Consider the following 27709-nt stretch of genomic DNA (forward strand, 5'->3'; position numbering starts at 1 on the left):
CACGTCAGGGGAGAAGAATGTATCCCATACCCTGATTAAACCTTAATGGCTGTAAGATGTACTTAAATATTTGTTAAATTATAACTGTTCAATACTGTTGTCCTGTAAATCTACCTCAATAGGAAATGCATGCTTATTTTATCACTCTGAGCATCATTGCTCCTCATTTAATGATCACTCCGATTATTACGTGGCAGGAACAGGTCTGCAGCAGTGAAAATATTTCACTACTACTACACAAATAATGTGTGTCTTTGTGACATGCTACTGGCTTGACAGTTTTGGCTAATTTAGATAGAAAGGTCAATAAATGTAAGAGGTTACCCATACATTACCTTGATGCTACAGGAGCAGTACAGATGGCTTCAGTAGATTTTTACAAATAATTATCACCCCCACCACCCCCAGATCACTTTTTCTGCTTGTACTTGTCAGGCTCTGTTGTTTCTGTCCTGTACACATGTAACCTCCTTTGAAGTTCAGTGGAGTAGAAACCTAATACACAAGGCTGTCTTTTAGGATAAGTAATTCTACTTTCAGTTGTAAACTGTAGCTGGGCAGTTCATTCTTGGCTTTACTTTTACTCTACTGTTTGTCATAATGCCAACACCCAGCTGCTGCACACATATCCTAAATTAACACAACCCTCGCTGCAGCTTGTGTAATTCTGTGAATAAATGTGCTATAAACTACAGGCCCCAATGAATGGGACATTTTGACACCCTTCATTTGAGTAACCTAAAAGGGACTCTGAAATGTGAGTTTGTCTTCATCCCCTTTTTTGGAAGCCTCCTAGGATGTGGTGTGTGACTAAGCAATTCACAGGAATGTTCTTTTTCAGGAACATATTTACCTATAAATTCTACATACCAGTGGAAAGTATGGTTTAGTTATTCTCCTTTCTTGTTCTAACGTTTGGTTTGTAATGAATCAATTAAGTAAAATACACACAAAATTTGTATTAGAAAAGTAAACACCAAAAAACACAACTTTTTTTCTTTTTCTGTTTTTAAAAAAGGAGTAAGGCATCACCCTTTAAGGCAGACAGGCCAAAATATAGTATTTTAGAGATTATATTTTTTTTTCACTCTCATCATTGCGCAGGCAGTGATTATTGCAAGTAATATACTTGCTCTCTTTGGCACTTGGCCTTCCTTTGTTAAGGACATGTGGAGGATTTGTTGCTGCTTTTCTTTGCAGTCTCTGGGTTCATGTATCAACTGCAAGGCTGTGTCATCCTTTCTCCTGAATGAATGACTTGGTCAGACCTCATATGCTGTGGTATTCTTGGCTGTAGAGACAGTTGGACAGCAGGAGGAAACAATGTTCCCCTTGTAATTCACTCTGCTAAGCATTTGCACGTAGCTTGGAATTCAGGGGACGTTCTGGTACTTAGTGTTTCTCTGGAACTCCTCCTGTAAAAAGAAGTAGAAATTCCCTTCATCCATCCAGGTTTGCTTATGGCGTGTTTGGCAGTTTTGTGTATGTTTAGTTTTATCCCCTTGCCAGCGGAGACACTATGGTCATAGTATCTTGATGGTAACATGGTTCTTTTTAGTGTCTTAATAGGGCAGAGAGACAAATACTGTGAATTCGGTGGTTTTCTCACTGTCTCATGTGGCCTTGATGTACAAACCTAGTCCAGTGAAGGTTTGAACCTCTCTTGTCTTCTCTCTTTTCCTTTCCTTGATGTTCCCATATATCATTCTGTTCTGTGGACTGCTGTAAAGGTGATTCCTGTGCCAGCTTACAGCAGTCATTTTGTATCATTTCCTCTGAATGTCCACATATTCCTCTCAATGCATTCTTACACATGGCCAGTTGGCTGAACTTGAATCCTCCTTCCCTTGGGCTGGGGCCTTCCATTGCAGCAGCGGGCACAGCAACAGCTGCAAGCTATGATCATCATTAAAAGGACGGTAGCTGGGAAATGAAGTGAAAAAGAGGAATATTAGCTTCTGGAGTGCTAGCCAAAAATTAGAACAAACCCAATTTATTATGTAGTGGAGTAGCTGGAAATGGACACATGGCTGTCAGATATGTTTCCTGTCCTCTGGATTTACTTAAGGAAACAGCACAATAATTGCCAGCGGCAAGAGCTGTACCTCAGTAGGTCCAAGCTGTGAGATGGAGGTGAATGTTCTTGATTGTTTGGTTTTAACAATAAAATGTCCCCTTCGTTCTCCCAGTTGTGCCTGACAAGGAGGTTGGATTGAGAGAGGGAGATAGTAGTAGACATGATTGATAATTGTCTCTCAATATTTGTCTCAAAGTAATGTGTTCGCAAAATGCAGATAGGCTGAGATAGTAAAGGGAAGCAGGAGGTGCCTCATTGGAGCCAGTGGAGCAGGTTACATAATAAAATGAATAGAATTTGAGACCAAATAGGAAGAGCAAGAGGTGGCTGGAAGATACAGTACATATAGGCAACTAGTGGTAGTGAATACAGTGTGTAGTCGAGGGAAGACACACAAGAGACCTAACACAGACTGTGTCGCTCAAATCCCCTGAGGCTGTTTTGAATGACTTTAAACTTTGACATTTTGGCCAGCTCTGCTTTACAGTAACTGGTACTAACAACTAACTGGCTTGATTCAGATTTAGGCTTGTGCAGTAGGGATTATGTTTAAAAAATGCACAACTCGTCATCCCTGCTTCTGCTCTATCCTTTTCAGCTCCCTGAAATTGATACCCAAAGGATTTGAGATCCTCCTGAATTAGATGATTGTGTAAATTGATCCTCCTTCTCTTTTAATGACATGAAACTTTAATGCAGATTCTGAAGCATGTTTCAGATTCTATTCTGTACCTGGAGAAACTGGGTAGAAACAGACAATCCTTCCCTTTCCTAAAATATCCTCCATGGAGATTTTGATTACGGAGAATAATCCATAATTAGATGAGGAGGGAGCTCATGGCTGTGACAATTGAAACTGTAGGTTTCAGTACTGCTTCACTATAGCTACACTGATCAGCCCCAACATTAAAACCACCTGCCTAGTATTGTGTAGGTCCCCCTCATGCTGCCAAAACTGCTCCCATGCGTTGGGGCATGGACTTCACAAGACCTCGGAATGTGTCCTGAGGTATGTGGCACCAAGACATTAATCCTTGAAGTCCTACAAGTTGTGAGGTGGAAGTTCCATGGCGTTTTAGCACATCCCATAGATGCTCAATTGGATTCAGATCTGGGGAATTTGGAGGCCAAGGCAACACCCTGAATTCTTTTTCATGTTCCTCAAACCATTCTTGAACAACTTTGGCATTGTGACAGGGTGCATTATGCTGCTGAAAGAGGCCACTGCCACCGGGGAACACCATTGCCATAAAGGGGTGTACATGGTCTGCAACAATCTTTAGGTAGATGGCAAAGTAACATCTACATGAATGCCAAGACCCAAGGTTTCCCTGCAGAGCATTGCCCAGAGGATAAAGAGCTACAATAACTTTTCTTTGTGACAAAGCCAGATGGGCTAGCCTTTGCTCCCCGTGTGCATCAGTGAGCCTTGGGCGCCCGCATCCACTGGTTGCCCTTCCTTGCACCACTTTTGGTAGGTACTAATCAGTCCATACCAGGAACACCTCACGAGACTTGCCATTTTGGAGATGCTGTGACCCATTCATCTAACCATCACTATTTGACCCTTTTCAGAGTCACTTCAATCTTTTTTGTTTGCCCATATTTCCTGCTTCCAACATACGAAATTAAAGACTTAACTGTTCTCTTCCTGCCTAACATATCCCACCCTTTGACAGGTGCCACGGTAATGATATAATCAGTGCCGTTCACTTTACCTGTCAGTGGTTTTAATGTTCTAGCTGATCAGTGTATACTTTAATGTAAATCCAGGCAATATTTCCATTTAACTCGGACTTCTAGATGCCTGTTTTCATAATTTGGATAGTTCTCATGGCATTCAGTTGACACATGGTAGAATTTGTCAATGTAAACCTACACTAAAGTCTTCTTTGCTCCCAGTTTTGTCTCGCACACAGTTTACTAGTAGGCATCCTTCACTCTCAAGAGACTATGGTAACATGCTCTGTATGAAGCACAGTTTAATTGTGCTCTATACATTACAATTTTTGAGTAAACCAGAGATGAGAGAGGTTCCACAAAAACAAAAATGAAGTAACCACACCTGATAGGCTTAGTGAGTTGCAAGCACATGGAAAACTTTGTACTCACCAATGAATAGGATAACAACAAGAAATGACACAATCTCCAAAGGTTCAGCCTTGGGTAGTCTTTGGAGCTTCAGCCATAGCTTGTTACCAATTGTATAGAGTTCATTCTGAAAGTCTTCGTAAGACATTCTTGTTTTCATCAGCCCACCTTTTGTAACACTGGAACACAAAAGCAGGGAGGGAAGCAGAAGAGTTTTGCTGTTAGCTGTTTTTCACAGTGCCTCTTGAAAGGAGTTACCTTTTCTTTGGTGCTAAATCAAGCTCACCAGCAAAACAAGTTTTTCAGGGCTCTGCCCATGAATTCCATTCATATGCAGCTGCTCTGAAGGAGCTTATTAGACACATCCAAATGTAATATGCATTCAGACTCAGGAAAAGCTGATTTCCCAAGTCTTACTCCCATTATTTCAGAGGTACAGTAGTAATGTAGACTCTTCCTAAGTAATGTTTTCCTAGGCCAAAATAAAAATTAAAAAACCATACAATATGGTCAGATATTACTCACTTAAAATATATACTTCTTCCAGAATTCCCCATTTGTTTGTTTGTTTCATTTGTCATTAGACCTGAACTGTATGTGCTGTTTTGCAACAGCAGCATGCACAGTAAAAGCTGGTTCATAACTAGCTGACAGAGATCTCTTGATCTTCCATCAGGGAAGTATGTTCTGTGTCTAGGGTCCAGAAATGCCCTTTTCAGTCTTAGAAGGAAATAAACAATTTTGCGGAAAGTTCTGTGTTTCACATGAAACACGTGATATTGTGGCCTTGTCCTAAATGGCATTCCATATTCTACATTCCATTCTGTTGAGAGGCATTTGCTTTTGTTCTAGAGCTTCTTAGATTCTGTCTGTTTTATATAGTATTCTGAGTGCTCTGGCATCTAAAAATGTCATTTGGTGGCACTGAGAATTCTGCTCCAACTTGTGTGCTAAAGGTTCTTACACTGTTTTACTTACTGAGGCAATTTATTTAGTAGAGAGGAAGATTTAGCTGCTTCCAATAAGGGCTTGTCTTTCCATCTGTGGATGGGAACTGCGGTATTCTGAAATTATTTTCTCCCTCTAAATGAAGCAAATGAAGAAAAGATGAAGCCCTGAGGCAGGAGGACTATTGAAGAGCTTCTTGAAAAGGCAGTGTAACATCACAGCAGGTCAGGCTATGCTATTGTTGCTTGGTTTTACCTTTTTTTCATCCAGTATGCCACTAGGTGAGGCTGAGCTCAGCTGTTTTGCCCCAGCTTAAGTTTTCAGCGGTAGCCAGAAAATGTTCATTTTTTTGTTCCTTGTTAATGTACATCTATTATTAAATGTCTATTAGGAAATATAGAAATTGCCATTTACCACCCTAATGATAATTCATAGTCCTATTTTTATATGGGGACTGAGGATGGCTGAGTGCCAAAACAGCAATGGTGAACATATGGCATATGCCCTAAATCTCTGGATCGCTGCCCCCGGCAGCCAGACCTGAGGAGGTGGCTGCAGTCGCAGTGCTAGCACCTTGACAGGCAGCGGCCAGGATCCAGAACAGCTGGCGATGATGTTGGTGGGCCAGCCAATCTATAGGCAGTGGTGGGGCTGGGCACAACTGGAGGCACCTTTGTGCTCGGGATTCCCTCTTCCGCCGCCGCCACCATTCACTGGGTTATGTTTTATTTTTCAATTTGGACACTCGGGCTCAAAAAATTTCTCCATCACTGGCTTAAAGCATGCCATTCTTTTAACATTGCGTTTTCTATTTGTCCTGTTTTATCTTCTCAAAGGAAGTGCTCCAGAGAAAGAATCTCCTAGCCTTTTCCCCAAGGAATATATTCTCTTATCAGGAGGCTATGCTTGGCAGCAGTTTAGTGACTTTGTGAGCTTGAGGGAGAAAGTCTGTGTTTGTGTGTGTGTAAGCTTACCCTTGCTTCCCATTCATGACCCATCAGAAACTCACCATTGTACTCTGCCTCTGTTCTACACTGGTCTGAAATGAATTGGTCCTAGTTCCAATTATGGATTTGTAAATTATGGATTTGATATGTTGAATACAGTTCATTGGGCCTAGAAATAGTGAGCAAAGACCCATTTCTGTTAGGTTTTCTGTAATAAATGAGAAGTGATTTCAGGTTTGTTGTACTTCAAAGCCAAAAAGCTTGAGGTTCCTCTGGCTTGACCAGAGAAATGACCTCACCTCTCAGAGCTGGGTAATATTTACCAGTATGCATGTGTATGCATTCAACAGAGCTAGCAGTGGCAGAAATATTCAAATACTGCAAGGAATTGTTGGTTTGGGGATCATGTATTGACAAAACTGGACTCCTTAGCAAGGAAAGAACCATGTGGCCCACCAGATTTCCTTCGAAGCATGCTAATCGGAGTATTATGGTGCCAAAGCATTTTTTTTACACATGGCGTAGCTGCACATTATAATAAAATCACTGTTACATTGCAGCAAGTCACAGTGCCTTGTCAGGGTAGCTGATTTCCAAATCTCACCCACTTAACAAAGGCACTCAAGAAAACATGACTTGGTATGGTTTTCCTGATGGATCCAAGAGTAGACTTTTTGCTGTAACTGAAATTAGCTTGAACCAATAGTAATGCAAGCATTGCCTACAGTAAGTCAGTGAAACTAGTTTGGCACCATGCATGTCTCTTTGAAGATCTGGTTCTTTCCTTTGTGGTTTGGCATTGCCTTGTGTGCCACCTGTGAAAAGGGATCCTGTTGTGAGTATTAAGACAGGAAAAGAAAGCAGTTTTCTTCTTTTCCTTCTGTCTTCAACCTTTCCCAGCATTGTTGTCTTTTCTAGAGGAGCCTAACATTCCAGCCCTAGGTCCTTTGTTAACTTTTTCTGTTTGGATCTCTGTACACGTGGTGAAATTGTGAAAGTAAGCATGAAAGTAGGTCAAAGCAAGCCAATGCATGTATGGAGGGATGTTTCAGTATATCACTTTTGTAGTCGCTGGGTGATGTTGAGCCACATAGGCCAGTGGGAAAATTGTGTTTCCTTTTGTCTCTTTCTTCTTGTGCAGTAAGTTGTAAAGCTAATGCCCTTTGAAAAACTTTTAAGTGGGTGACTTTTTTCTGAGTGTTTACCAGATTGTGCTGTAATTTGACCCTGGTAAAGTAATGTTATGAAGTGGCATTTCCTTCTGAAGACAGATTTCTCATTTAAACTCTCCATCTTCCCAGTACCTGGGAAGGTGTGTGCAGTTTCTTACTTATACATGTAGCTAGGCACCCAGATGCTGCTGCTTCTGAGCACAGAATAGACTGCCTTGCTGGCTTGTTGGTAACAAGGACATTCTTTAGATTTTAGTTTGAACAAAACCTTCCTTTCACAAGCAGTTGATTTATGGAGTGTTTTGATAGCAGTATATTTTCTGAAACTGCTTGGAGAAATAAAGGCAATTGATTTCATCAAGATTTGGACTCAGGCCTATGTTTAAACACACAGGTATTTCAGAATGCCTATCTGGATTAAGAAATTTACCTTTCATTCTAGTTTTGTAGTAAAACTAGTCTATCCAAAAGTGATCTAATGAATATGGGCAGGAATGCCTTTGTACAATTAAAGCTGGTATACTGGTTGCACCTGTTTCTTGAGATGTTCAGTCTGCCCACTGTGACACATGCCTAAAGTACATCTTGTTTGGATTACTGCAGTGTGCTCATGTACTTTTGAATAATGTTCAGAAACTTCACATGATACAAAATACTACAGCCAAACTGCTGACTGGTGCTAGTTACAGGGAGCATGTAATTCCCTTATTACAGTAGCTTCACCGGCTGCCAGTCTTTTACCAGGACTAATTCAAAGTTCGGATTATTACCTATAAAGCCCTATATGGCTTGGCTCCAGGGTATTTGAAGAATCTTACTACTCCATAGGAACCTTCTCGGCTATTAAGACCTTCTGGGGAGGCCCTTCTCTCGACTCCACCATCTTCCCAAGCTAATTGGGTGAGGTCACAAGAGAAGGCCTTCTCAATGGTTGTTCCCAGGCTTTGGAATGTGCTGTTATGAGAAGCCGGGTTGGTTTGTATAGTGTTTTAAACCTGTTCGCATTGCATATTGATAGAGATATAATCTATTATAAGTAAATAAATGAATAAATAATCATGTCCTATCAAGTTGATTCTGACTTATGATGACTTTTATAGAGTTTTCTAGGTATAGATTACTCAGAAGTAGTTTGCCTTTTATTTCCAGCCAAGCAGCTTCCTCCTCCCGTATAATGAGTATAACAGATCGACACACTCAAATGTGGAATTCATGGAAAGGGAGTAGAGTCCAAATGCTTCTGAAAAGCCGAGGATCTCATTCTTGAGTTCTAGTTTCTTCCAGTTATCACACCATCTGTGTGTTCCTGATGCAAGTGGGTAATAAATATGCTAACTTGCTGTACTGTATAGCCTCTGACAAATGCTCTTTAGCAGTTGTGCTTTACGGAGACTAAGAGTCCTCTGTACTGTATGACAGCTGGTAATACAAGCCAAGACTCTGTTTTCCTATTCCCAGACATGTGTTTCAAATTGTATGTTTTTCCTTAGCTGTACAGAAAGCTCTTGCCAAACTCTTCTGCATATTTTTTCCAGAAAATACTGTTTTCCCCTCATATGTCTCTTCTAGAGTCTTGCACTTTTATTCAAACTTTTCTTCCTCTGTTGTCAGTTAACAGAACCGAGGGAGCCGCTTTATTTAAAAAAAGAAAAGAAAGAAGAATATGAGTTGTTTTCTTAATCGGAGCCTTGGAATTAAAGCTTCTGTCAAAAGGAACCATAGTTCATTTATGTATTTCTGAATCAATAGTCTAGTTTTTTCTGCATTAGAGGTTTTTCAGAACATGTAGTGTCTGTATCCCTTGAAAGTCAGCTGAATCCAAAGAGAACCTGAAAGTTTCCATAAGTGTGTCACATGCAATAAGGAATGGTGGAAAGAAATCTGTTGGAGAGAATTTCGTTTGAGATGCTTTTGGAGTTTTTTCCCCTCAGGCAACTCAAAACAATAAATGTTTTTGAAAATATGTACCTGGATGCCAGCAGTGCCAGAACTGTCATAGCAGTGATTAGATTTGACCAGCAAGAAATTACAAATAAAATGTCTTTGTAGAAGAAAACCTTGACAGGTAGCAGCAAAATTCGCATTGGTCCTTTCTGTTACATTTGAACAAATCTCTCTCCATGAAGAGAAAGCAGCATGACTACAAAGAGCTGTTCTGAGTCTGCCCAAATTCTCAATTCTGAGTCAATATCAAAATCTCTTTCACTTTCTCATGCACCACACACTGACAGCTGGAAGGGGACATTTAAAGAGATCCACAGCATATTATAGAGGGATAGAGGGAAGCTCTTTTCCCCCTCATGCAGTATCAGAACCAGGGGACATCCACTCAGATTGAGTGCTGGGAGAGTGAGAACAGACAAAAGAAAATATTTCTTTACCCAGCATGTTGTTACTCTGTGGAACTCCTTGCCACAGGATGTGGTGATGGCATCTGGCCTAGATGCATTTAAAAGGGGATTGGACAGATTCCTGAAGGAAAAGTCCATTGCAGGTTACAAGCCATGATGGGGATGTATACTCTCCAGGCTTAAAAGGAACGGACCTCCAAATGCCAAATGCAGGGGAGGGGTTTCAGGAGAGGAGTCTCTAGTTGTCTTGTGTGCTCCCAGAGAAATCTGGTGGGGCCTCTGTGAGATACAGGGAGCTGGACTAGATGGGCCCTTGGCCTGATCCAGCTGGGCTCTTATGCTCTTAAGAAGGGATTTTCAGTATGCTAGCGAAAGCAGCTAATTTAAACATGGTTAAAGCACTGCAGAACTATAAACAGTGTATTACCTATTGTGTTTAACTTTTGTAACTAGCCAGCCTGCTACAAAGTACAGAACAAGATTTAGGAGAACTGTGTCATTTGTATGCTAATGAAATTAAACTTTTACCCCCATTTATTCATAATAAGAAATGTTCCCTGGTGATGGGTGGATGAGGACCAGTAAGTAAATCCAAAAAAGAAAGAAAACAATGGTGAGGTGGAGAAGGGATGGGAGTACTGCTGCAGATGAGATCTGACTCTCCCTGAAATTTGGTACATCAGATCCTGCAACAACCTTTCCGAATAATAAGGTCATCCTTGGAAGCCATCTCCAGATCTCATTACTTTCAGATACGAAGAGCATAGCAGCGTGGGATAGGGTCTGTCCTCTTGAAGTAGCCTGGCTTTACAGTACTTCCCGAGAGGGGCTTGTTGGTGCCAAATCTGTTGCCTCTTAATGGGCTGCCCTTGACAAAATGTATTGGAGATAGCAACAGATTCCTATGAGATGAGTAAAAATTTCTGGGCCATATTAAAGTTTGAGAAGGCCAATTCAAGAGTGACAATCCCTTCCACACTGAAGAAAAATACAATCTGTCCCCTGTCCAGCTCCCTGATTTTGCTGCTTCTGGGACTGCCTCCAAGTCCTCCATACAGAGCACGTTACCATAGTCTCTCGAGACTGAAGGATGCGTAATCTAATCTACTTAAAATTTAACAGTTGTTCATCTATGCTCATATCTAGCTTGGGCACTTTTTAAACTATAGAAATTGCTTCATGCTTATTATAATTTTCAGGTTGTGTTTTGTCTGGGAGGTGAGGTTTGTCCAGTCACAGACAGAGACCTGTCTGATGGTGGTGGTTGGGGAACCCTCCTATGGTCCATGCAAGCTAAGCATTGCTAGCATGTTAAGATAGCCTTCTTGTTCTAGTTCACATTTTGGAAATAAGTAATTTGATGTAAGATTTATTATTGTTTTGGTTGTTGGGGAAATAAATAAGATTTGTATCTTTCTGTAGAACATTTTTTATATTTTTATGGCTAAAAATACCTTTGAGAATGTCAAAAGGATTTTTCCTAAATTTCATAAAATATCCTGTGATAACTGTTGAATATTTTTTATGGCATTGATTGTTAAATAAAGGCCATCAGGAATCTGGGAGAATCTTTATCTGAAGAGTAAGAAGGTGCAGGAAATGCCATTACCATAAAAGATTGGTGGAGGCCAGCTTGAATAGAAAGGTGGCAGTGAGAATCAAACTACTTTCATGGATTCTTTTATTTAAAAAGTTAAGGCCCTCCACTCAAGAGCACGGGTCCTTCTAATGTTCTTACTGTGTGACAGAATCTTTTTAAATAACGTTTGTTATAGTTTAAAGATATTAGTCTATTACAGTAAAGAATCTGATGGTGCTTTCAAGATTAATAAATGCATTGTGGCCTACAGCATTTATGGCCCAAAGCCACGTATATGTGGACATGCTTATGTGTGTGCTAATCTAAGTATGGAAAGAAGGAACATTTTTATCTTTCAGCTGCAAATGAGTTCAAGCCCATTTGTGCTGTTATCACTTGTTCCAGAGTGCAAGCTGCTGTTGGTGAACAGACAGAATAAGATAAACATGTAAATAAGCACCCAAGGAAGGAGCATCTTGTAAGTTTATCATTCTTAGGATTTCTGCACACCAGATTTCATTGTGGAATTTCTTAGCAACTTTTAATCTTAGAGATTCATGTTTTGAGTCTTTAACCTTTTGATGCATTTCGATGAAAATACTGTATATTGCAGACTTTCCAAAGTGACTGAAATGCTCCACAGCACCTTCAAAGTTCATGTGTAATTGTGCTACACAAATGCCATAATTTTGTGGGTAAATTTCCCCAACTAAAGCAATCAACATGAACAATTATCAGTTGAGTCACATAACTCAATACACAACTGATAATGTCTAAGGTGATTCTGTTTGTATTGTGCCAGCATAACTAGGTAAGCAGATTTGGGCCACTGTTTCATTGTATCCTTTTAACATTTTTTTTTCATATGGCATAAAGACACGTCTATTTGATCTGTGTTAGGTGCAGAAGATGATTGCAGTCAGTGGTATATATTGCTTTAGAAAATGTGCAGCAGAACAAATCTGATTGGAATCAAATCTTCATGTGTTCTGTTATAAGTCTTTGTTCTAGATATGTATCTCAATTAGATGGTCCTTTTCCTCTGTTGTAATGTGTAGCAAACAGCTCCAAATAAAAGCTTTTATTTCCCTATATTATGTGTAATGTGCTTTGCATGTGCACAAGAATTAAGTACGCTACTCAGACAAGTGTTTCTTAGCAGTTAGAGCATGCTGAGTTCAGTTAAATATCAGGTCCCAGTAAAATAGGACTCTACGGTGCAGGTACTATCTGCTGCAGAGTAGATATTCTTTTTTTAAATCCATATAGCATTCCTTTGTAACAGACTTCATTAAAATTTGTTCCATATTTCTGCAGCTGTTCTCTTCTAACTCTGTGGGAGAGCCAAGTGTGTGTATACAAATGTTGAATGTCTTCTAATTGGCACAAAGTCCAGAAAGAAACAGACCCTGATTTTGTGCGCAATAGCGGTAGGGCTGTTTGGCTCATGGTGGAGATGTTGCTCTTGGCCCAAATAGTGCTACAAAATTTAATCACATAATTTGGCAACTTCTGCAGCATTCCTTCAAAATCTAGTTGATAGTTGGAAAAGAGAAGGCCCTGTGATGTTTGACCAAGTTCTGGGAAGATACCTTAAAACTTCTGAGCTCTATTCTGCAAACTAGTCCATGTAAATTGGAGAATTGTTTACAGCTGGCCTGTTTACATTTTGTTTATCCCGCATCCTTTCATGTGGCTACTTAAGTTGTTCCTTTGAGCAGAGTATTACTTTTCCTGTTGCTGATTTGGGAGTCTTTCAGGGTTCTAGTTCATAAGACAGGCGTGTGTCAGGGAATATAAGGGAGCACACAGAAGCGGTTTTCTGCCCTGCCTCTTAACTGCAGCACATCTTTTTTTTTCCACTTAAGCTTTGCCTCTCTTACCCTGCAATTCCCCTGCTTTATGTTTCATTCACACACACCTTCTTTTGCCATCTTGTGTTTCAATATGTACTATGACATACTAACACAGGCTTAAGCTAAACAGTCCCACCTCCCTTGTTCAGATGTTGTGGTAGGATAACTGGAGGCAAAAAATGAGGCTTACCCCAAAAGTGTCGCAGGACGGGTTGTTTTGTCTTCCTTTGTGGTTTCTTTTTGTTGTCATTTCATGTTGCTGCTTCCCCCCAGTTTTGACCCTCTCCAGCTCTTTCTTGCTCAACTTCTCTGCTGCTGACAGCCAGTTGCTCTCCCTGCCTGCGCTTGCTCGCTCTTGCGGTCCTCTCTCCCTCTCTGTTGTTAGTAGTCCTGGAGATGTGAAGTCTCATATTACATGTGCATCAAGAAGGGGAGGGAGCACATGGTGAGCTGAGCTGCTAGTACAGGCTTCTGAATGCAGAGTGTCCAGGAAACAACACTTGTTGCAATCTCATTGTGTAATTCTTGATTTATGTGAAGCTCTTTTTGTTGGTGTTGTTGCTGGTGGCAAGACATTTCTGTTAAAGCTTAGCCCACAGTAATGGCAGTTCCCTTCCATGTATTTGTGTATGAAAGGAAGCAATTTTTTTTGCCTGCTACTAAATTCTGCCTGCTACTAAAGTAGATGCTCCTTTGTAGATGACAACAGTAAAGGAAGAGAAAACTTAAAAGATGCCTCTCAGGCCAAATCTATGTTTTAGAAAAATGTACATCAAAGTGGATTAAGAGACTCCAGTACAGCTCACGTCTGTTGCTTTGCTCTACATTTTTGCAGGTTGATGTACAGGAAAAACAATATTGCTGGCTGAGTGGGGGGAACCTGAAAGGGCAGCTGTTTTAATGCAGAAGTGTGAAACAACATAATTGAGGAAGGAGCGAAAGGGGTGTTTAAATCAAGCCATAGACTTAAAATATGTGAAAACATCTGAAACTTAGATCTCTTTCCAAGGATGCTCCTCAGATGTGACTGTTTTTTCAGTGATTATTCTGTTCTGTTCCATATTGTTTAACATGGAGATTGTGGACAGATCTCTGCTGTTACAATATTTAAAAAATCTAGATACTCTGTGTGCCTTAAAAGGAAGGATTTAAACAGTGGTGTTTATCCATAATCAGATATGTGGAGACTCATATGTAATCTGGTTACACTGAATGTTATGTAGTATTTTGTCAAGTGAAGGCTGGTTCTTATCCTGAATCCTTGGAAGTAGAGTGGGTTAGAAATTTAAATGCATTTATTTATTCATTTGATCATTTATTGAATGAACAATTTATTTATTGAGATGGCAACATGTTTGTACTCTTCCACATGGATAATTATCCAAAATTAAGTACAAAAATAAAATAATACCAAAGAAAATCAAAATTAGTAAAAACTTGAACAAACCTAGCGCCCACCAGCCCCAACGGGAACCTCCATCCAGGCACCACCACCAACGATGAATGCATTCTCCAACTTGGTGATACTACGGCTGGCACTATCACTAGCAACTACTTTCATGCTACCTGAGTCTCCCACTCTTCTGGGTGCGGCGATGGTGGTAATTTATTCTATAGTAGGTTTTTCTGTGTCAGAACAGTGGCCCTTTTTTAGCCACATAAACACCCAGTGACCCGGACAGGCCAAGGACTTTTCAGTATCTCTCAGTATGGGAGCTCAGCTTGTGGCCTTAGAAATCTAGCTCACTATTAAAAATACTGCTTATCCATTTACTAGCTTGTTTCCCCCCTCCCTTTGTTTTTTAAGGTATGGATTTAACGATGGTGGTGGAGTTATTCCATTACTCTAATGGAAGCCATCCTTTGGGGGGAAGGAAGGGAGAGAAGAATGAATGTCCATTTTATGGGTCCCTGCTTAATAGGGAAAGGAGTGCTTTTAGCATTATAGAATTAAGTTTTTGTCTGAGAAAATCTCCTTTTCTGAAAGACAAAGGGTTGACTTTGCTGAAGACCCTTGGCATTTCCAGATGAGTAGTGGTAACAATTTCTAGAGGGGCGGGGAGAGAAAATTCAACATGAGATCGTCTGTTCAGTGGTTGTGAAAAGAGTGCTTTCTTTAAGCCAGAGAGTGGTGTGAGTCAGTGCCATTTTGTGGGGATCATAAAGCAAGCTTTGTGACATCTTTCACTTCACACCCTTTCCTTCTGCATTGGAACTGACTCAGCTCTGTCTACCTGAGGGGCACCCTCCCTTCCTATTTTAGCACAGATAACTGCTTGTTTTACCTGGAGTGCTCTCAAAGCAGCGCGCTCAGAGTTTGTGTTTGACACTTCTCTCCCCCGCCCCCCCCCCCGTTGCCTGGCATAACAATATGTAATATTAAAATGCATTAGAGATGCTTTGCTGAGGTTCTTCTACCAGAGGTCCAGTGTTGCTCTTTCACTAGCTCCTGTTCAATTTGATTAGTTTTAAAGCTCTTGGGAATACTTAGAGTTACATTTACCCAATGTCTGTATAAAAGAGTGTATACATGGGACATAATATACCTTTGGTGTCATTTGTTTACATGGAAAAAGAAGATACAGATGTGCTTGGTGAATGCAGCTGAGGTTTTTCCCATCCATATTGTGGTTATAAATACCAGCAGCTTTGGCAAACTAGTTTGGTTGCATTTGTTTGTTTATTTAAACTTCTATTCCTTTGAAGGTGCCCACGACTGGGACTGGCGAAACGTCAAAAAGAACAACCTTCAGAACACGGCCAAAGAGCCCGAAAAACCCACAATAACTATCAGATCCCGGCTGTGAAAGCCTTCGAGAATATTTGTTTAATGCTTTTCAGCCTGCTAGTGTTTTCAAAGTGGCCGACAGTAGACAGACTAAAATTATAGTAGATTTAAAATATTCAAACCCTCTTGAAAAGCAGATTTTAAGTGTTTTTAAAAGCAATTTCAATATCAGTTTTAAGGAGAAAAGACCCGATACTGTATTGCTTTTCTTGATGAGTGACTTTACTAGGTTATAACATTACCAATAAAAATACGACCTGTGATAACAACAGCTACACAGGGATCTTGTTTTCTGGTTGGTTTGCACTCTGCTTTGTCAAATAATGTACTGGTAAGTTGGAACCTAAATATTTTGCTAAAGGAACAAAGAGTTATTTGGCACTGGAACAAAAGACTAACTTGATTTATTTGGCATAAGCTTTCATGGAGTGTAGCCACCTCATCAATGAGCTACAGTCCAAAAGTGTTTTTCCAGGTAAGGCATATTGACTGGCAGTATATAGCTGCTTATTCAAAGATCAACTGTTATCATGTTTGCATTTACACTTGTCTTTTAGCACACACTTCTCCATAAGATTTCAGAGTACTGTTTTACATGCAAAATAAGCAAACAGGCCTCATTCCTTTTCTGAAGGAACTCTTTTGCCCAAACAGTGTGAAGGCTGTTTTGTCTATGCAGGCAGTTCTAATCTATCTTTAGTCAAACGATGCATGCTCTCACTTAGAGATAATAGTGCATTCCAGAATGTTTTTCCACTTGGACATGATGACATTTGCAAGTGGAATGGGGAGAAGGACATTGCGGACAAACCCTAAAACAAGGTCTCTGTGTAACTATTCAAATGCCTATGGTTTATGTGGAATGTCACAACTGCTATCCTAACATCTGGCCAAAGGGTTGGTAGGAGCAGTTGTCAACATGTCGTGTTTACCCAGCTGCATACTCAGATGATTCCAAAGTTAAGTGCCAGTAAAGGACAATGACTTGGAAACTTGGACAAGCAGATTATCCTCACTGTTGACAGTTCTTTTATTTATTTATTTATTTATTTATTTATTTATTTATTTAATTAATACCCCGCCTATCTGGCCCACCGAACCACTCTAGGCGGCTTCCAAATATAAAATCAAATAAAAAAACATAGACAAATACATAATAATCAAACAAGAACAGCAGTAAAGATAAAAAGGAAAAGTAAGAAAAAAATCAAGAGTTGGCTGGAGGGAAGGCCTGAATAAACAGCCATGTTTTTAATTGGGTTTTAAAGGTGCCCAGCGTGGGGGCTGCGCGAATCGCCGGAGGGAGATTGTTCCAGAGGCGAGGAGCCACCGCCGAGAAGGCCCGGTTTCGTGTCTTCTCCTTCCGGGCCTCTCTCGGCGTCAGGCTCCTCAGCCTCATCTCCTGACTCGCGCGGGTGATCCGGGTAGACCTTGGTTGGAGGAGGCGTTCCGCCAAATATCGAGGTCCTAAACCGTTTAGGGCCTTATAAGTAAGCATTAAAACTTTTAGCCTCTACTTATTTGTACATTCAGTACCAGCATTTCTCTAGATTTGCCTAACCACGTGGGGCCAAGGAGCTGCCTCTTTGCCACCCCTTTTGTCTCAAACAATGCAACTCTCTGCTTGCCCCTCAGTTGCCGCCACGCTGCCATAGCCAGCTTCTTTGGCGATGCCATTCCACAATGTAACAAGTGCTGTGATTTCTGTAAGAATCCGGCAGCTGTGAAGAGGCAGGTTGAAGCTTTGGAGCACAGCACCAGTAGCTGGAGCCGAACCTGCATTGGGCCCTCCACTACCGCTTGGAACGCCTGTGACCCAGACCTGTATGAAGGAGGAAGAAGAGGCTGCTGCAGGTAAAAACAGGCTGGGAAGTTGACCTGGCTGTACAGAAGCTGTAGCAATTTTGTTTGTTTGAAAAAGTGAAGATCCTTCATATTTCCTTCACTTTGCATAGTCCAATTGTTGCTTCTGACTATTGTGTATTTATTTCTCAAACTTGAAGACAAAAGTCTAGAATCCTGCCCTCTCCTCCCTTCCCAGTTACAGCAAATGCACAGGCTAGAGGAATTATCTCATGAGCCACTGTCCCTTCATAAATCAGCTAGAGCAAGAGCTAATCCGCAAAGTATAATTGTGCAAAGACCTGGCAGAACCATGTGATCTAAAAGGGCTTAATTAACTTTGTCCAGATCATATTTAGTATTTTTCTTGACTGATGATTCTTCTCTTGGCATGAGGTGGACAGATTAAGTCCAAATGTTTGAATACATTGAGGCTATGTTTCCCTCTCCCAGTAAACACAACTGCTATCCATTTTTGTTTGTCATTGTGGCTCCTGTACCTGTTGAATTCATTCATGTTTGCAGCCTTGTGTGGGCAGATCAACAATATGCAGCATGGGCTTGGTCAGGGAATACAGAAGTCACTGTTGCCTACAAGAAAATCAGTAGCTGTAATAATTCAGGTTCCATCTTTCATCCAAATTCCAGCTTGCAAGGAAGTCTTGATATGAACTTCTAGGTAATTGCTAAACAATTGCTAAACAAGCACTCCTTGATGCTAATTGAAAACTTGAAGTCACTTAATATGATTTTCCTGTTTAGTTTCCAATTTATTTTGGATTATTGTTCAGATATGATGAAGATGGTGGGAGTGTGCGTGAACCTAATGATGACAATCAGAAAAAGGAATGGAGTAACTTTTACAAGAAACAGATGATGTTGCGCAAGGTAAGGTGATAGCCTTTTTGCAGGAGATACCTCCCATTCTTCACAGCTACCATTACCAACAGTCAGTAATGCTGAAAGTTATAGTCCAAAATATTTAGAGAGCTGCAGTTTGCCCAGCTCTGTTGTAAAGGAAATAAATGTAGGCAGGGAAATGTAAGTAGAGTAAGGAGATATAAGTTAAGTTGGTGCAAGCTATCAGATCTAAGTCATGTAATGCTAAACGTGGAAACTTGTTCAGTTTCTGCAGAGCTCCTAGTCCATATTGTCTACATTTTGGCATGGTTCTTGTTCTGTGTGAGAGAGGGTGATACCATTTATTCTCTATTTTTACAGCACTCTACCTCACAATACTCAAAGGGGTGTGTGTGTGTGTGTTAAGGTTTCATTTTTGTTAGTGCTACTGTTTTTCTTCTTATCCTTAAGCATTTTTATACAATTCACCATCCTTTCTGTGTGAATAGAACACTGTCTGCTCAGTTGTTTTCTGAAGTCAGCACCGGTCTGTGTGGATTGGGGAGTATGGCGTGCAAGTGTATGGGTTTCACTGGGCCCTGATTTGTCACACAGAAAAAGCAAAAGAGAGAGATAAGCAATTTGCTTCAGTTTTCATATGCTTTGAAGAATCCATTAAAGACTTAAGATAGTGTACTCTTGGATTTCCCATATGCAGAACAGCAACTGCACAATTGGGTTTTGCCCTTTTTTCAGGGTGTCTGTTGTGCAGCCAGTCTTGGAATCAACTCTGTGCAATACACCCACAAAAGGGTAAAAACCACCTGCAAAACCAGAAGCCACTGGTAATGGTGCAGCTAAAAAATATTATAAACAAACAAACAAACAAATAAATGTCATTCCATGTGCTGAAAATCGAATACGGTACTGTTCTCAAGTTGTACTTCAGACCATGTTTAGTGAAGAGATAGCCACCTTTGGCTTAGAGCAGTAAGGTGAACATGGGAGATATGCTCAGTGCTTATGGCATGGATTTCAGATGCTGAATCAAACCTGCTTTCCCCTGATCCTTTTATATAGTTTCTTATTTATATCCCAGATTTCCCCTTCTTTTGATCTGTTTCAGAGTAATGAAGTAGAACAGGACAATTTTGTCCCTCCAGGTAAATTTCTGTGTTATTTCATAGATCATGGTCATTCAAGTTTCTGTTGTTCCATTAGATTGAGAAATCTGCACTGGTACATGTTACAACTCATATAATATAGGCTGCTTATACCATTGAGCCATTTTTGTTGAAGTATGTTTAATGGATGATGGATCACTATTCAGAGTATGAAGCACTACCTGTACAGGGAGCTAAAGAGCTCAGGATGTTATGTTCGATTGAAGTCCAACATTAATGTGATCCAGTAGGGTGGGCTTATCACTGTATCTACTCTCAACTCTGGCCAAAGCTGTTGGCTAGGTAACTCTCTGCCTATTCCTTATTTTACATAAATATTGTGGGTGGCTTTGTCAGTGATAATAACTGTCATGTTGAAAACCTAACTGAACCCCAGTGGTTGGACTTAATTTCCAAATATGTTTATTATGGTACTTGCATCTTAATTATACAAGCTATGTGGACACCACCATGAATAGCACAAAAGACATTTGGAAAACTGAGGAATAATGGGAAATGGCAAACTTGATATTTTATATAATCAAAGGTCATCTTTCTGTCATATGCAAGAGATTCGGCCCCATAACAGAAAACATGGAGAGTGACAGTGTTGTTTGTGTATCTGTGTCTCATGGTAGATGCTGATTGTCCTTTGAAGGATGCAGCCAGCAGGAAAATTGCACGGATCACAGTGAAGGTAAGAAGTGAGGGGAATTTGGTGTAGGTCATTTCCTTATTTCCAGCTATTCAAGTCATGATGCTGAAAATGGGGAACAATACACAAACGTTTGGCACAACAGAAAGTGTGCTGAAGGAGTAAAAAGGGTAAGGATTTTTTTTTTTAAATCATTATTCTGAAAGGCCAATAAACTTATTAGGGGAGGTCAGTAGAAAGTTAGGTCAGGTGGCAAGTAGAGCCAGAGCCAACAAGTAGGTTGACACCCACCCAGCCCCACACCCCATATTTTTCTACCACCAGCTTTTTTTTTTCTCCATCTCTCTTCTCCCCTCCGCTGCTGCCAGTGCAGTGAAGTGTCCCTCTCCACATTTTGAAAAAAGCACCCCTGCTGGAATGGGAAAGGGGCCACCATTTGAGAATCCAGATATTTATGCACTCTGGGCAGCTTCTGCATCTCACAAGGATTGGTTTGGGACTGAAAGACTGCAGCTGTATGAAGTTTACTTATTCCACCATTGGAAGAAGAGTTCTGCCAAGTGTATTCCATAATCTTAAAGCTGTATGGAGTACTAGAATAGGAGTAACTTAAGGATGTTTCCAGTTTCAATTTCGGTGTTTGAGGAACACCACCAATATGTTGCAGAGATTGCAGAAAGAACAAGTAATATTAGAAGACAGCTCAGAACTGAAAACAGGGAAAAGAAACTCATTTATATTTAGTCTTGAGAGAAGAAAGAGCGGTTATATCAGCTGACTTTCATAACAGAAGGATTTTAAGAATGTTTTCCCCCATTCCTACTTCCTGTAATAGTAAAACATGTATCCTACTACTGTAGGAAGCTTTGCACATGTACACCACTTTTCCTGCATGTTACTGATACAGATTTGGTATTCAAATCTGCATTGTAGTGAGCAGAGATTTTTATTGGTTCTGCCACTAGACATGCCCTCTCCCAGAAGAGGCAAAAGAATCTTGCATTTCATCCCAGTGCACTCTAGTTTCCACACTCCTTCCTAAGAAATCCTTCATATTAGCCTAATTTCTTCTGTCCCAAATCATATTGTTTTACAGCTTTCCAAGGGCTGATTAGCGTATGGCTTTTTTCTATAGGCTACTTGTTTATATGAAGTAAGGGGCATCATCATGAAAACTATATATTTTGATGGAAATGCACACCACCATGTGGGGGTCATCTGTTAGGCAGGGCTACAGGTGGATCAGGCCAGTGCTCCAGTAAAAGATACACTTATTTCATTGGACTCTAGGGATGGGCCACCTTTTAGGAAAAACAAAGCTTGGGAAGACAAAAGATAGATACCAGCCCCGGGACTGCAGATTTGGGGCTAATGCTTCCCTTCTAAGGCTACCGTGTTGTCTCCTTTCAATTTTAGGCTAGAGAACACTGCCTGAAGATGCTGGAAGAAGCACTCAGCAGCAACCAGCAAGCAGCACCAACAAGAGATGGGTATGGAGTTATAACCACACAGGTCTCTCTTGAGTCCTTTTGCCCCACCAATGCATGCACACAGACATGCTACTTATTATGCAAAAAAATGTGGGAACCATTGCTGAGCCTGGCAGGTTCATTGTATCTGCCTATGTTGATCATCAAGCCCTCACTTCATATGCCATGCAAGATCCATTTGCAAGCCTCCCATTCCCCACAGTATCTCCTTTTGCTGTCTGTCTTCATTCCTCTGCGGTCACAGGGAAATAGGGAGCAGAAAATTCATGCAAGTCTAGGCATTCTATCCATACTGAGTCAGTCTACCTACCTATCTATCTAAAATATTTTTACAACGCCTTTCTCTTTTAAAAGGACTTAAGGCGGCTTAGATCATTAGGCAATATCTAAAGCTAGAAACAATGAGTATACAAAGTGGCTTACATAATTAAAAGACAGTAATTAAAGCTAAAAGCAATAAGTATACAAATACTAAAAAAGATCAAACAAAAGCACTAAGACTATAAACAAAGCAACACCAAAAACACATTCAAAGCAATAAGGTCACCAAGATTATTAGAATGAATTACTGTTAACTAAAATGGTTCATTAGCAACTACTCTATGAATTGGATGCCAGCAGCAAATTCCATCACTTTAACCCATATTTCATTATATAGTTATAAGAGCAAAGAAACCAGTCACCAATGTTTAGGTGCTTAGTTTTTCTAAATTTTTTTTTATCACTTTGTTATTTCAGTTCTATTATTGTATCTCTATTTCTGTTCTCAAGTTGCCCTGGGAAAGTTTCTTAGAACAGCTGGCTATAAATAACGTCAAAAAATGAAATGTGCATACTGTTGCCATATTCTGAACTATGGAAAACTGCTCTAAGCTTGTAGGTTAAAATTGGCAAGTCATGCCAAATGTCATTTTTTGTTAAAACCCAACACGTGTTACTGTCAGAAGTGACAAGATTGGGATTTTCATTTCTTGTACATAAGCTGAAATAGACATTTGTTCAGTCATGTTTACATTACATTGTAAATTTGGGGATGCGGAGGCAGAGGGTGGGACAAGAATGTGTATCTTAGTTTATTTTTTTAAAGCACACGGCCACGCTAGTTAACTTTCCAGTGATTCGTAGTTGCAGTTTTGTTCTGTTCCCACCAGAGAGTAACAAGGTGTGTGGTGTATTGATACCAGAAAATAAGATATCCATGTGAAAGTGCAATAAAACATGCAATAGACCAGAAATATTTCAGAGGAGGAATACAGTGGTCATATGACCAGATAGGTGGGATATAAATAGAATAAATAAATAAAATAAATAAATTCTCCTCCTTTGTCTTCAATTCTTTCTCCCAGTCATAGATTTAAGTTAGTCATGTTTACCCTGCATGCTGGCATCACTGTTCTGCCAGCTCCAACCCTTATTGAAAAATGTTCAGCGTGTTCTCTGGTATTGGAGAAATGCACCCTGCCATGGTTGATGGGAATGTGAGGCTGATTCTTCTAGGGATAGACAAATTTGTCAATTTTGATTACTCTTTCAGTTTTGCATTTTTTTCAATCTTATGTTTGTATCAGCATCTTTCTATATCAGTTTAAAGTTCTTGTGTACATGCCCTCATGAAATTATTAAGCATTTTTGTGTAAACTTCTCCTATGGTGCACATATTTAATGCACTATTATCTAAAATATGCCAGTTTCCTTAATATAATGCATTTTTAAAAATTATCTTTATATGCATCTTTGTGTGCATATTTTCTACACTGGAAAATTCAGAAAAATGGCAAGGTAGCTTCATTCTAGTTTGGGTTTTGGTTTAATGTAGACAAATAATATCATCATTCTCTGTCCTTCGTTTCAGCTCGGATCCTGTTGCATGGGCTGTGGAAATGGAATATAAGGCATTCCAGATTAGTAAGACAGCAAACCTGTACAAAGCAAATGTTCTAAAGAAGGTAAGAAACCTATGACGATTCCAAGGGACAAAATAGACTTGGGTTCTTTTCCTCGATTCCTTGACTTCTTAAAATGTGTACCTCCACAAAAGAAAGTAGTTGCATATATTCTCCATGTGTGTGTAAAGCAGAAACACAACTTAGACTTTATGTTCTATTGTCATAGTTATTAGAATTAGCATTTACCTTTATGGGGCCATTGTTTCTGGATGATAGGAATCAAGGAAGGATAAGGTTTTTAGACCAGACCTAATTGCACTGGAGACATTGGTCTTTTAAAAAAGCAATTAGATCTAAGACAATAACTGCTTGCAAGTTTCCAACTACTACTCTGTTAGTTGAATACTTGACAGAATGCTTGTTCCTTGTACCAGGATCTGGATTGTTTTGGTTGGAGACTCTTCTCGTGGTGTCTCATGATCAGAAGTTAAGAGGGGAATAGTGACCAGAAAAGAGGGTGTTTTCATAGCTATTCCCAGTGGTGGAAATGCTGTCCTTGGGTCTGTTTGGCTAACTTGTTTTAGGCTACAACATTTTGATCTGTCCAATGAATTTAATTGATTTTATTTGCAATGTTACAGATTCTATACTGGTTAGCTATTTTCTGTATTTCATCTGGAATCTGCATTTATAAGTAGAATATAGATTTATATATATATTTAATGCACTATTATCTAAAATATATATTTGAAAGGACAAAAGCATTATGGGAATATTTTCCATTAGTTTGTTTCAGCAGAAGCAGGGGGATCAGCCTATCTTCTGTGTTGTAAGAGGAGCTAAATATGCAAACAAGAGGTGAATGACTGAAATAAATACAAGCAATAACTCTACTTGAAATTGATCCCAGTAGTAATTCTACAGTAATTCATTTGGACAAAAGGAGTATAACTTGTGAACATTTCCTTACATGTAAGCTGCTATTTGTGCTGCTTTTGGTGTTCAGAAAAAATGCTACGTGAGTGATAGGGATCCCTGAGGACAATTCTTCTCTTTTATGCAGGTATCGGAAATTAACAAAGCTTCCAAAGAGGGGGAACTATATTCCACCCTTACTTCAGGTGTCAATGGCTGTCTTGAGGTGAAAACTGAACCAGCTGCAACAGCTGATGATGAGTACTTCCAGGCATCCAAGGTGAACACAGTAAGTAGAGATGAGAACTTTTAAACCATAAATAGTGTTTCTTAATTACATAATACTAATGAAGCTCTTCCAATCACAGCCTTTCCCCTAGGGGCTATGAGATTTCACTTCCATAATTTCTTCTTTCTTAGGCTTTTCCATATTGCTGCTATCTATTAATACTTTCCATATAGGAAAAACGTAATGTGGAACAGTGTCAGCCTAAGCCCATCTCTGTTTGGATAGTCTAGGTTCTGATTTTACATGCCCAGAGAAAAGTCCAGTCATCTGGTGGTCTTTCATCTCTTTCCAATATAGTTTAAACCCAAGAGAGTGGGGATTGGATTTCGAAAGACATCTAGTGTGTTCCAGTCTGCTTCAGATGTTCTGGCTACCAAAGACCCCAACGAAGCTCATATTGTGAAGGAGGAGATGAGTCCAAACTGGACTACATCTGCCACTGAGTCTGTAGGCATCAGTGACAGACTTGAGAAAAAGGTGAAAGCAACCAAAGAAGTCAGCAAAAATACAGATGAAGTCCCCGAGAAGAAAGGACAATCCAGCATAGCCTCCTTGGGAGTCAGTCCCACTAAGAAGGGCAAACCCACTAAGAAGCAGCAAATGCTGGCAGAAGCAGCTCGGAAGGAATCTCAGAACATTGCAAAATTTTTCTCCATTCCCAAAGCAGGACCTAAGGCCTTAGCTTTGGAGGATGATTTGAGAGAAGGGAGGAACAGTCATCTCAGTGAACCACTTCAGTTTCCTTCCCAAGGACTGTGTGAGGAAAAAACACCATCTCAGGAAACAGAAACTGTCTCCAAAGAAGAAAAAGCTAGCTCTTCACAGATACGGGAACAAAACTCTGGGAAGGAAGAAGGAAGTATGACTTTGCAAAGTCCTACCTCAGGAGCAGTATCTCCATATTTAAATTCAGCTGTTGAAAAACCAAGGTGAGATGTTTTTTGTGCTTCTCAGTTGGTATCCCTTTGGTAGGAGTATAACAGGGAGAGTACAGTTGTCTAAGAAGAAGGAGGGATGGTTCGTAAGTTCCACAGACTTTTCTGATCCTCCAGGAACTCATATTGGAACTCAGAGGTAACTGCTGTGTCATGGTATACTTAGATTCAGGCCATTTCAGAAGCTGTTGAGTAGAGATGATAGTGGAAAAGCCATGCGTAGCTTGGCTTGTGTTTGGGCTATAATAATGCAAGTGTTCTTAGATCTGAAACAAGAGTTGCAGAATCAAGCCTAGGTTCAAGATGACCTTTGTGTTGATGATCTGATTCAGTGTAACAGTAGTTGCAGAAACTGTTGCAGGACTTGTCCACTATTTGAAAACATGGGATTCGTCACCACCACCATTGCCATGGGTTACCTTGTTGAAAGCCACTCAGCAAAAGTGTTTAAAATTGGGTTGGTGTTTCTTTCTGTTTGCGTTTCTCTAAAAAAAATAAAAGCCATTAATAATTTAGAGCTGTTTCATTATTCCTCTCTCAAGCAATGTTCAATTTTTGGTGGAAGATGAGATGGCCAAGAGTCACACAAGCCTTAATGGAAAGAGACCAGGATCAACTGAGGTGAGCTACTCTTGTTATTAAAAGTCTCCCTTTATTGGTTCCATTATCTCTGATCTAAACCTAGGATGTTGGCACAAGATTTTTGGCAGGAGCTTATGAGAAGAGAGTGCACTCAACGGCCAGTAGAAAGGGGCCAGGGTGTGTATTGGCTGGAATACGGGTGTAGAAACATGACTGAGGGTGATGTCAAGAAGTGGCAAAGATCCCTGTCTTTGTTGGATCTTAGTGTATCTCCCATGGAACCCTCTGTCTGTGTGGATTTCTTTCTTTCCTTTCCCAGGTGAGTGCAATTTCAAAAATGCCTGATGGTGTTTTTCTCTTTCCACAGAACTGGGCAAATGCATTTAGATTGAATGCGGCTGTAGAGAGACAGTGTCCTTTGGAGAGTAAAAGAGAACATGCTGATATGTTTAGCAGACATTTGGTTGCAGGTAGAAGGTGGAGTTGGCATGATCCACCCATAGATGAATGTGATGATCAGACAGTAAAACTGCGGCATAGCATAAGTGAACTTCAGCAGTAATCAAACAGATGGCTTCAGTCAAATATATTAATGACTTTTAATATAGAAAAGAAGATAGAAATAATTTATAAAAATGACTTAATCACATAGTCTTCCATAGGTGACATAGCGAAAAAGTGATATCAATAATTAACAATCTGTAATAATTTCTGTAGTAATCTGAGATTTTAAAGCAATTGTTGGAGGTCAGTTAGATGCTAATAATCATTGATGTTCTAGTGGCATTTCTCAGGGAGCTCCTGCCTCTTGACCTGATTATAATTAGGTCACTGAGGTATCCGAAACAGACAGGAAGGTCTGCCAGTCTGCCTGTGAACCATTTTTGGTGTCTCTTGTTGTCTAGTTTGGCTCCAAAGCTGATTTGCCTTTGGTTTGCTGTAATTTTTGTTCCTTTCATTCTTCTTGTAAATTATAAAACTATCCTGGAGGAAGGCCTGGTTATTTCAAAACCTTTCCTATTATCTTTTTTTTATAGTAGTCGATAGGGAGACAAGGTATTCCCAAGAAAAATGAATCAGAACAATATATTTAAAAAAACAACTCCCAGTTCTAAAATTTTATACATTGAGAAAGTTGTGGTGAATGTTCCAGAAGTTTTAACTTACAAGTAGATGAAAAGACTGGATCTGTAGATATCTATGATCTGTGATCATTGTTCCTATGAAATAGGTCTCAATATGGCTATTTTCAGATGAAGACGTGTTTTGGAATCACTAGATTACACATTATAATCCTCCTGTA

General features: G+C 40.0%; 2 protein-coding genes across 7 annotated transcripts in view; one reads left to right on the forward strand and one right to left on the reverse strand.

Moving 5' to 3' along the window:
* RECQL5 (RecQ like helicase 5) overlaps positions 1-27709 on the forward strand; it is a 55026-nt gene that overhangs the window by 22187 nt on the left and 5130 nt on the right. For 4 of the 5 annotated variants that reach the window (XR_013542025.1, XR_013542024.1, XM_072990537.2 and 1 more), the window contains 9 exons: positions 17445-17663; positions 18443-18539; positions 19618-19654; positions 20293-20351; positions 21726-21799; positions 23652-23745; positions 24749-24889; positions 25187-25818; positions 26367-26445. Coding sequence is in view for 2 of the 5 variants with exons in the window: in XM_072990537.2 (XP_072846638.2) it covers positions 17445-17663; positions 18443-18539; positions 19618-19654; positions 20293-20351; positions 21726-21799; positions 23652-23745; positions 24749-24889; positions 25187-25818; positions 26367-26445 (1432 nt within the window). In the remaining 3 variants the exon portion in view is untranslated. Of the gene's footprint in view, positions 1-17444; positions 17664-18442; positions 18540-19617; positions 19655-20292; positions 20352-21725; positions 21800-23651; positions 23746-24748; positions 24890-25186; positions 25819-26366; positions 26446-27709 lie in introns of those variants that run through there. The other variant, XR_013542026.1, reaches the window with a different exon arrangement.
* SMIM5 (small integral membrane protein 5) lies at positions 1189-15562 on the reverse strand. 2 transcript variants are annotated; one of them, XM_078386028.1, is made up of 4 exons: positions 13212-15562; positions 5147-5251; positions 4190-4347; positions 1189-1923 (listed from the first exon to the last, which is right to left on the reverse strand). In XM_078386028.1, exons 3-4 carry the CDS (start codon positions 4326-4328, stop codon positions 1808-1810), a joined length of 255 nt encoding a protein of 84 aa, XP_078242154.1. In that variant the 5' UTR covers positions 4329-4347; positions 5147-5251; positions 13212-15562; the 3' UTR covers positions 1189-1807. The 2 variants fall into 2 exon arrangements, with proteins under 2 accessions (XP_078242154.1, XP_020660765.2); XM_020805106.3 differs by lacking the exon at positions 5147-5251.

This window comes from Pogona vitticeps, chromosome 2 (genome assembly GCF_051106095.1).
Source record: "Pogona vitticeps strain Pit_001003342236 chromosome 2, PviZW2.1, whole genome shotgun sequence".
In the NCBI taxonomy this organism is placed as follows: Eukaryota; Metazoa; Chordata; class Lepidosauria; order Squamata; family Agamidae; genus Pogona; species Pogona vitticeps.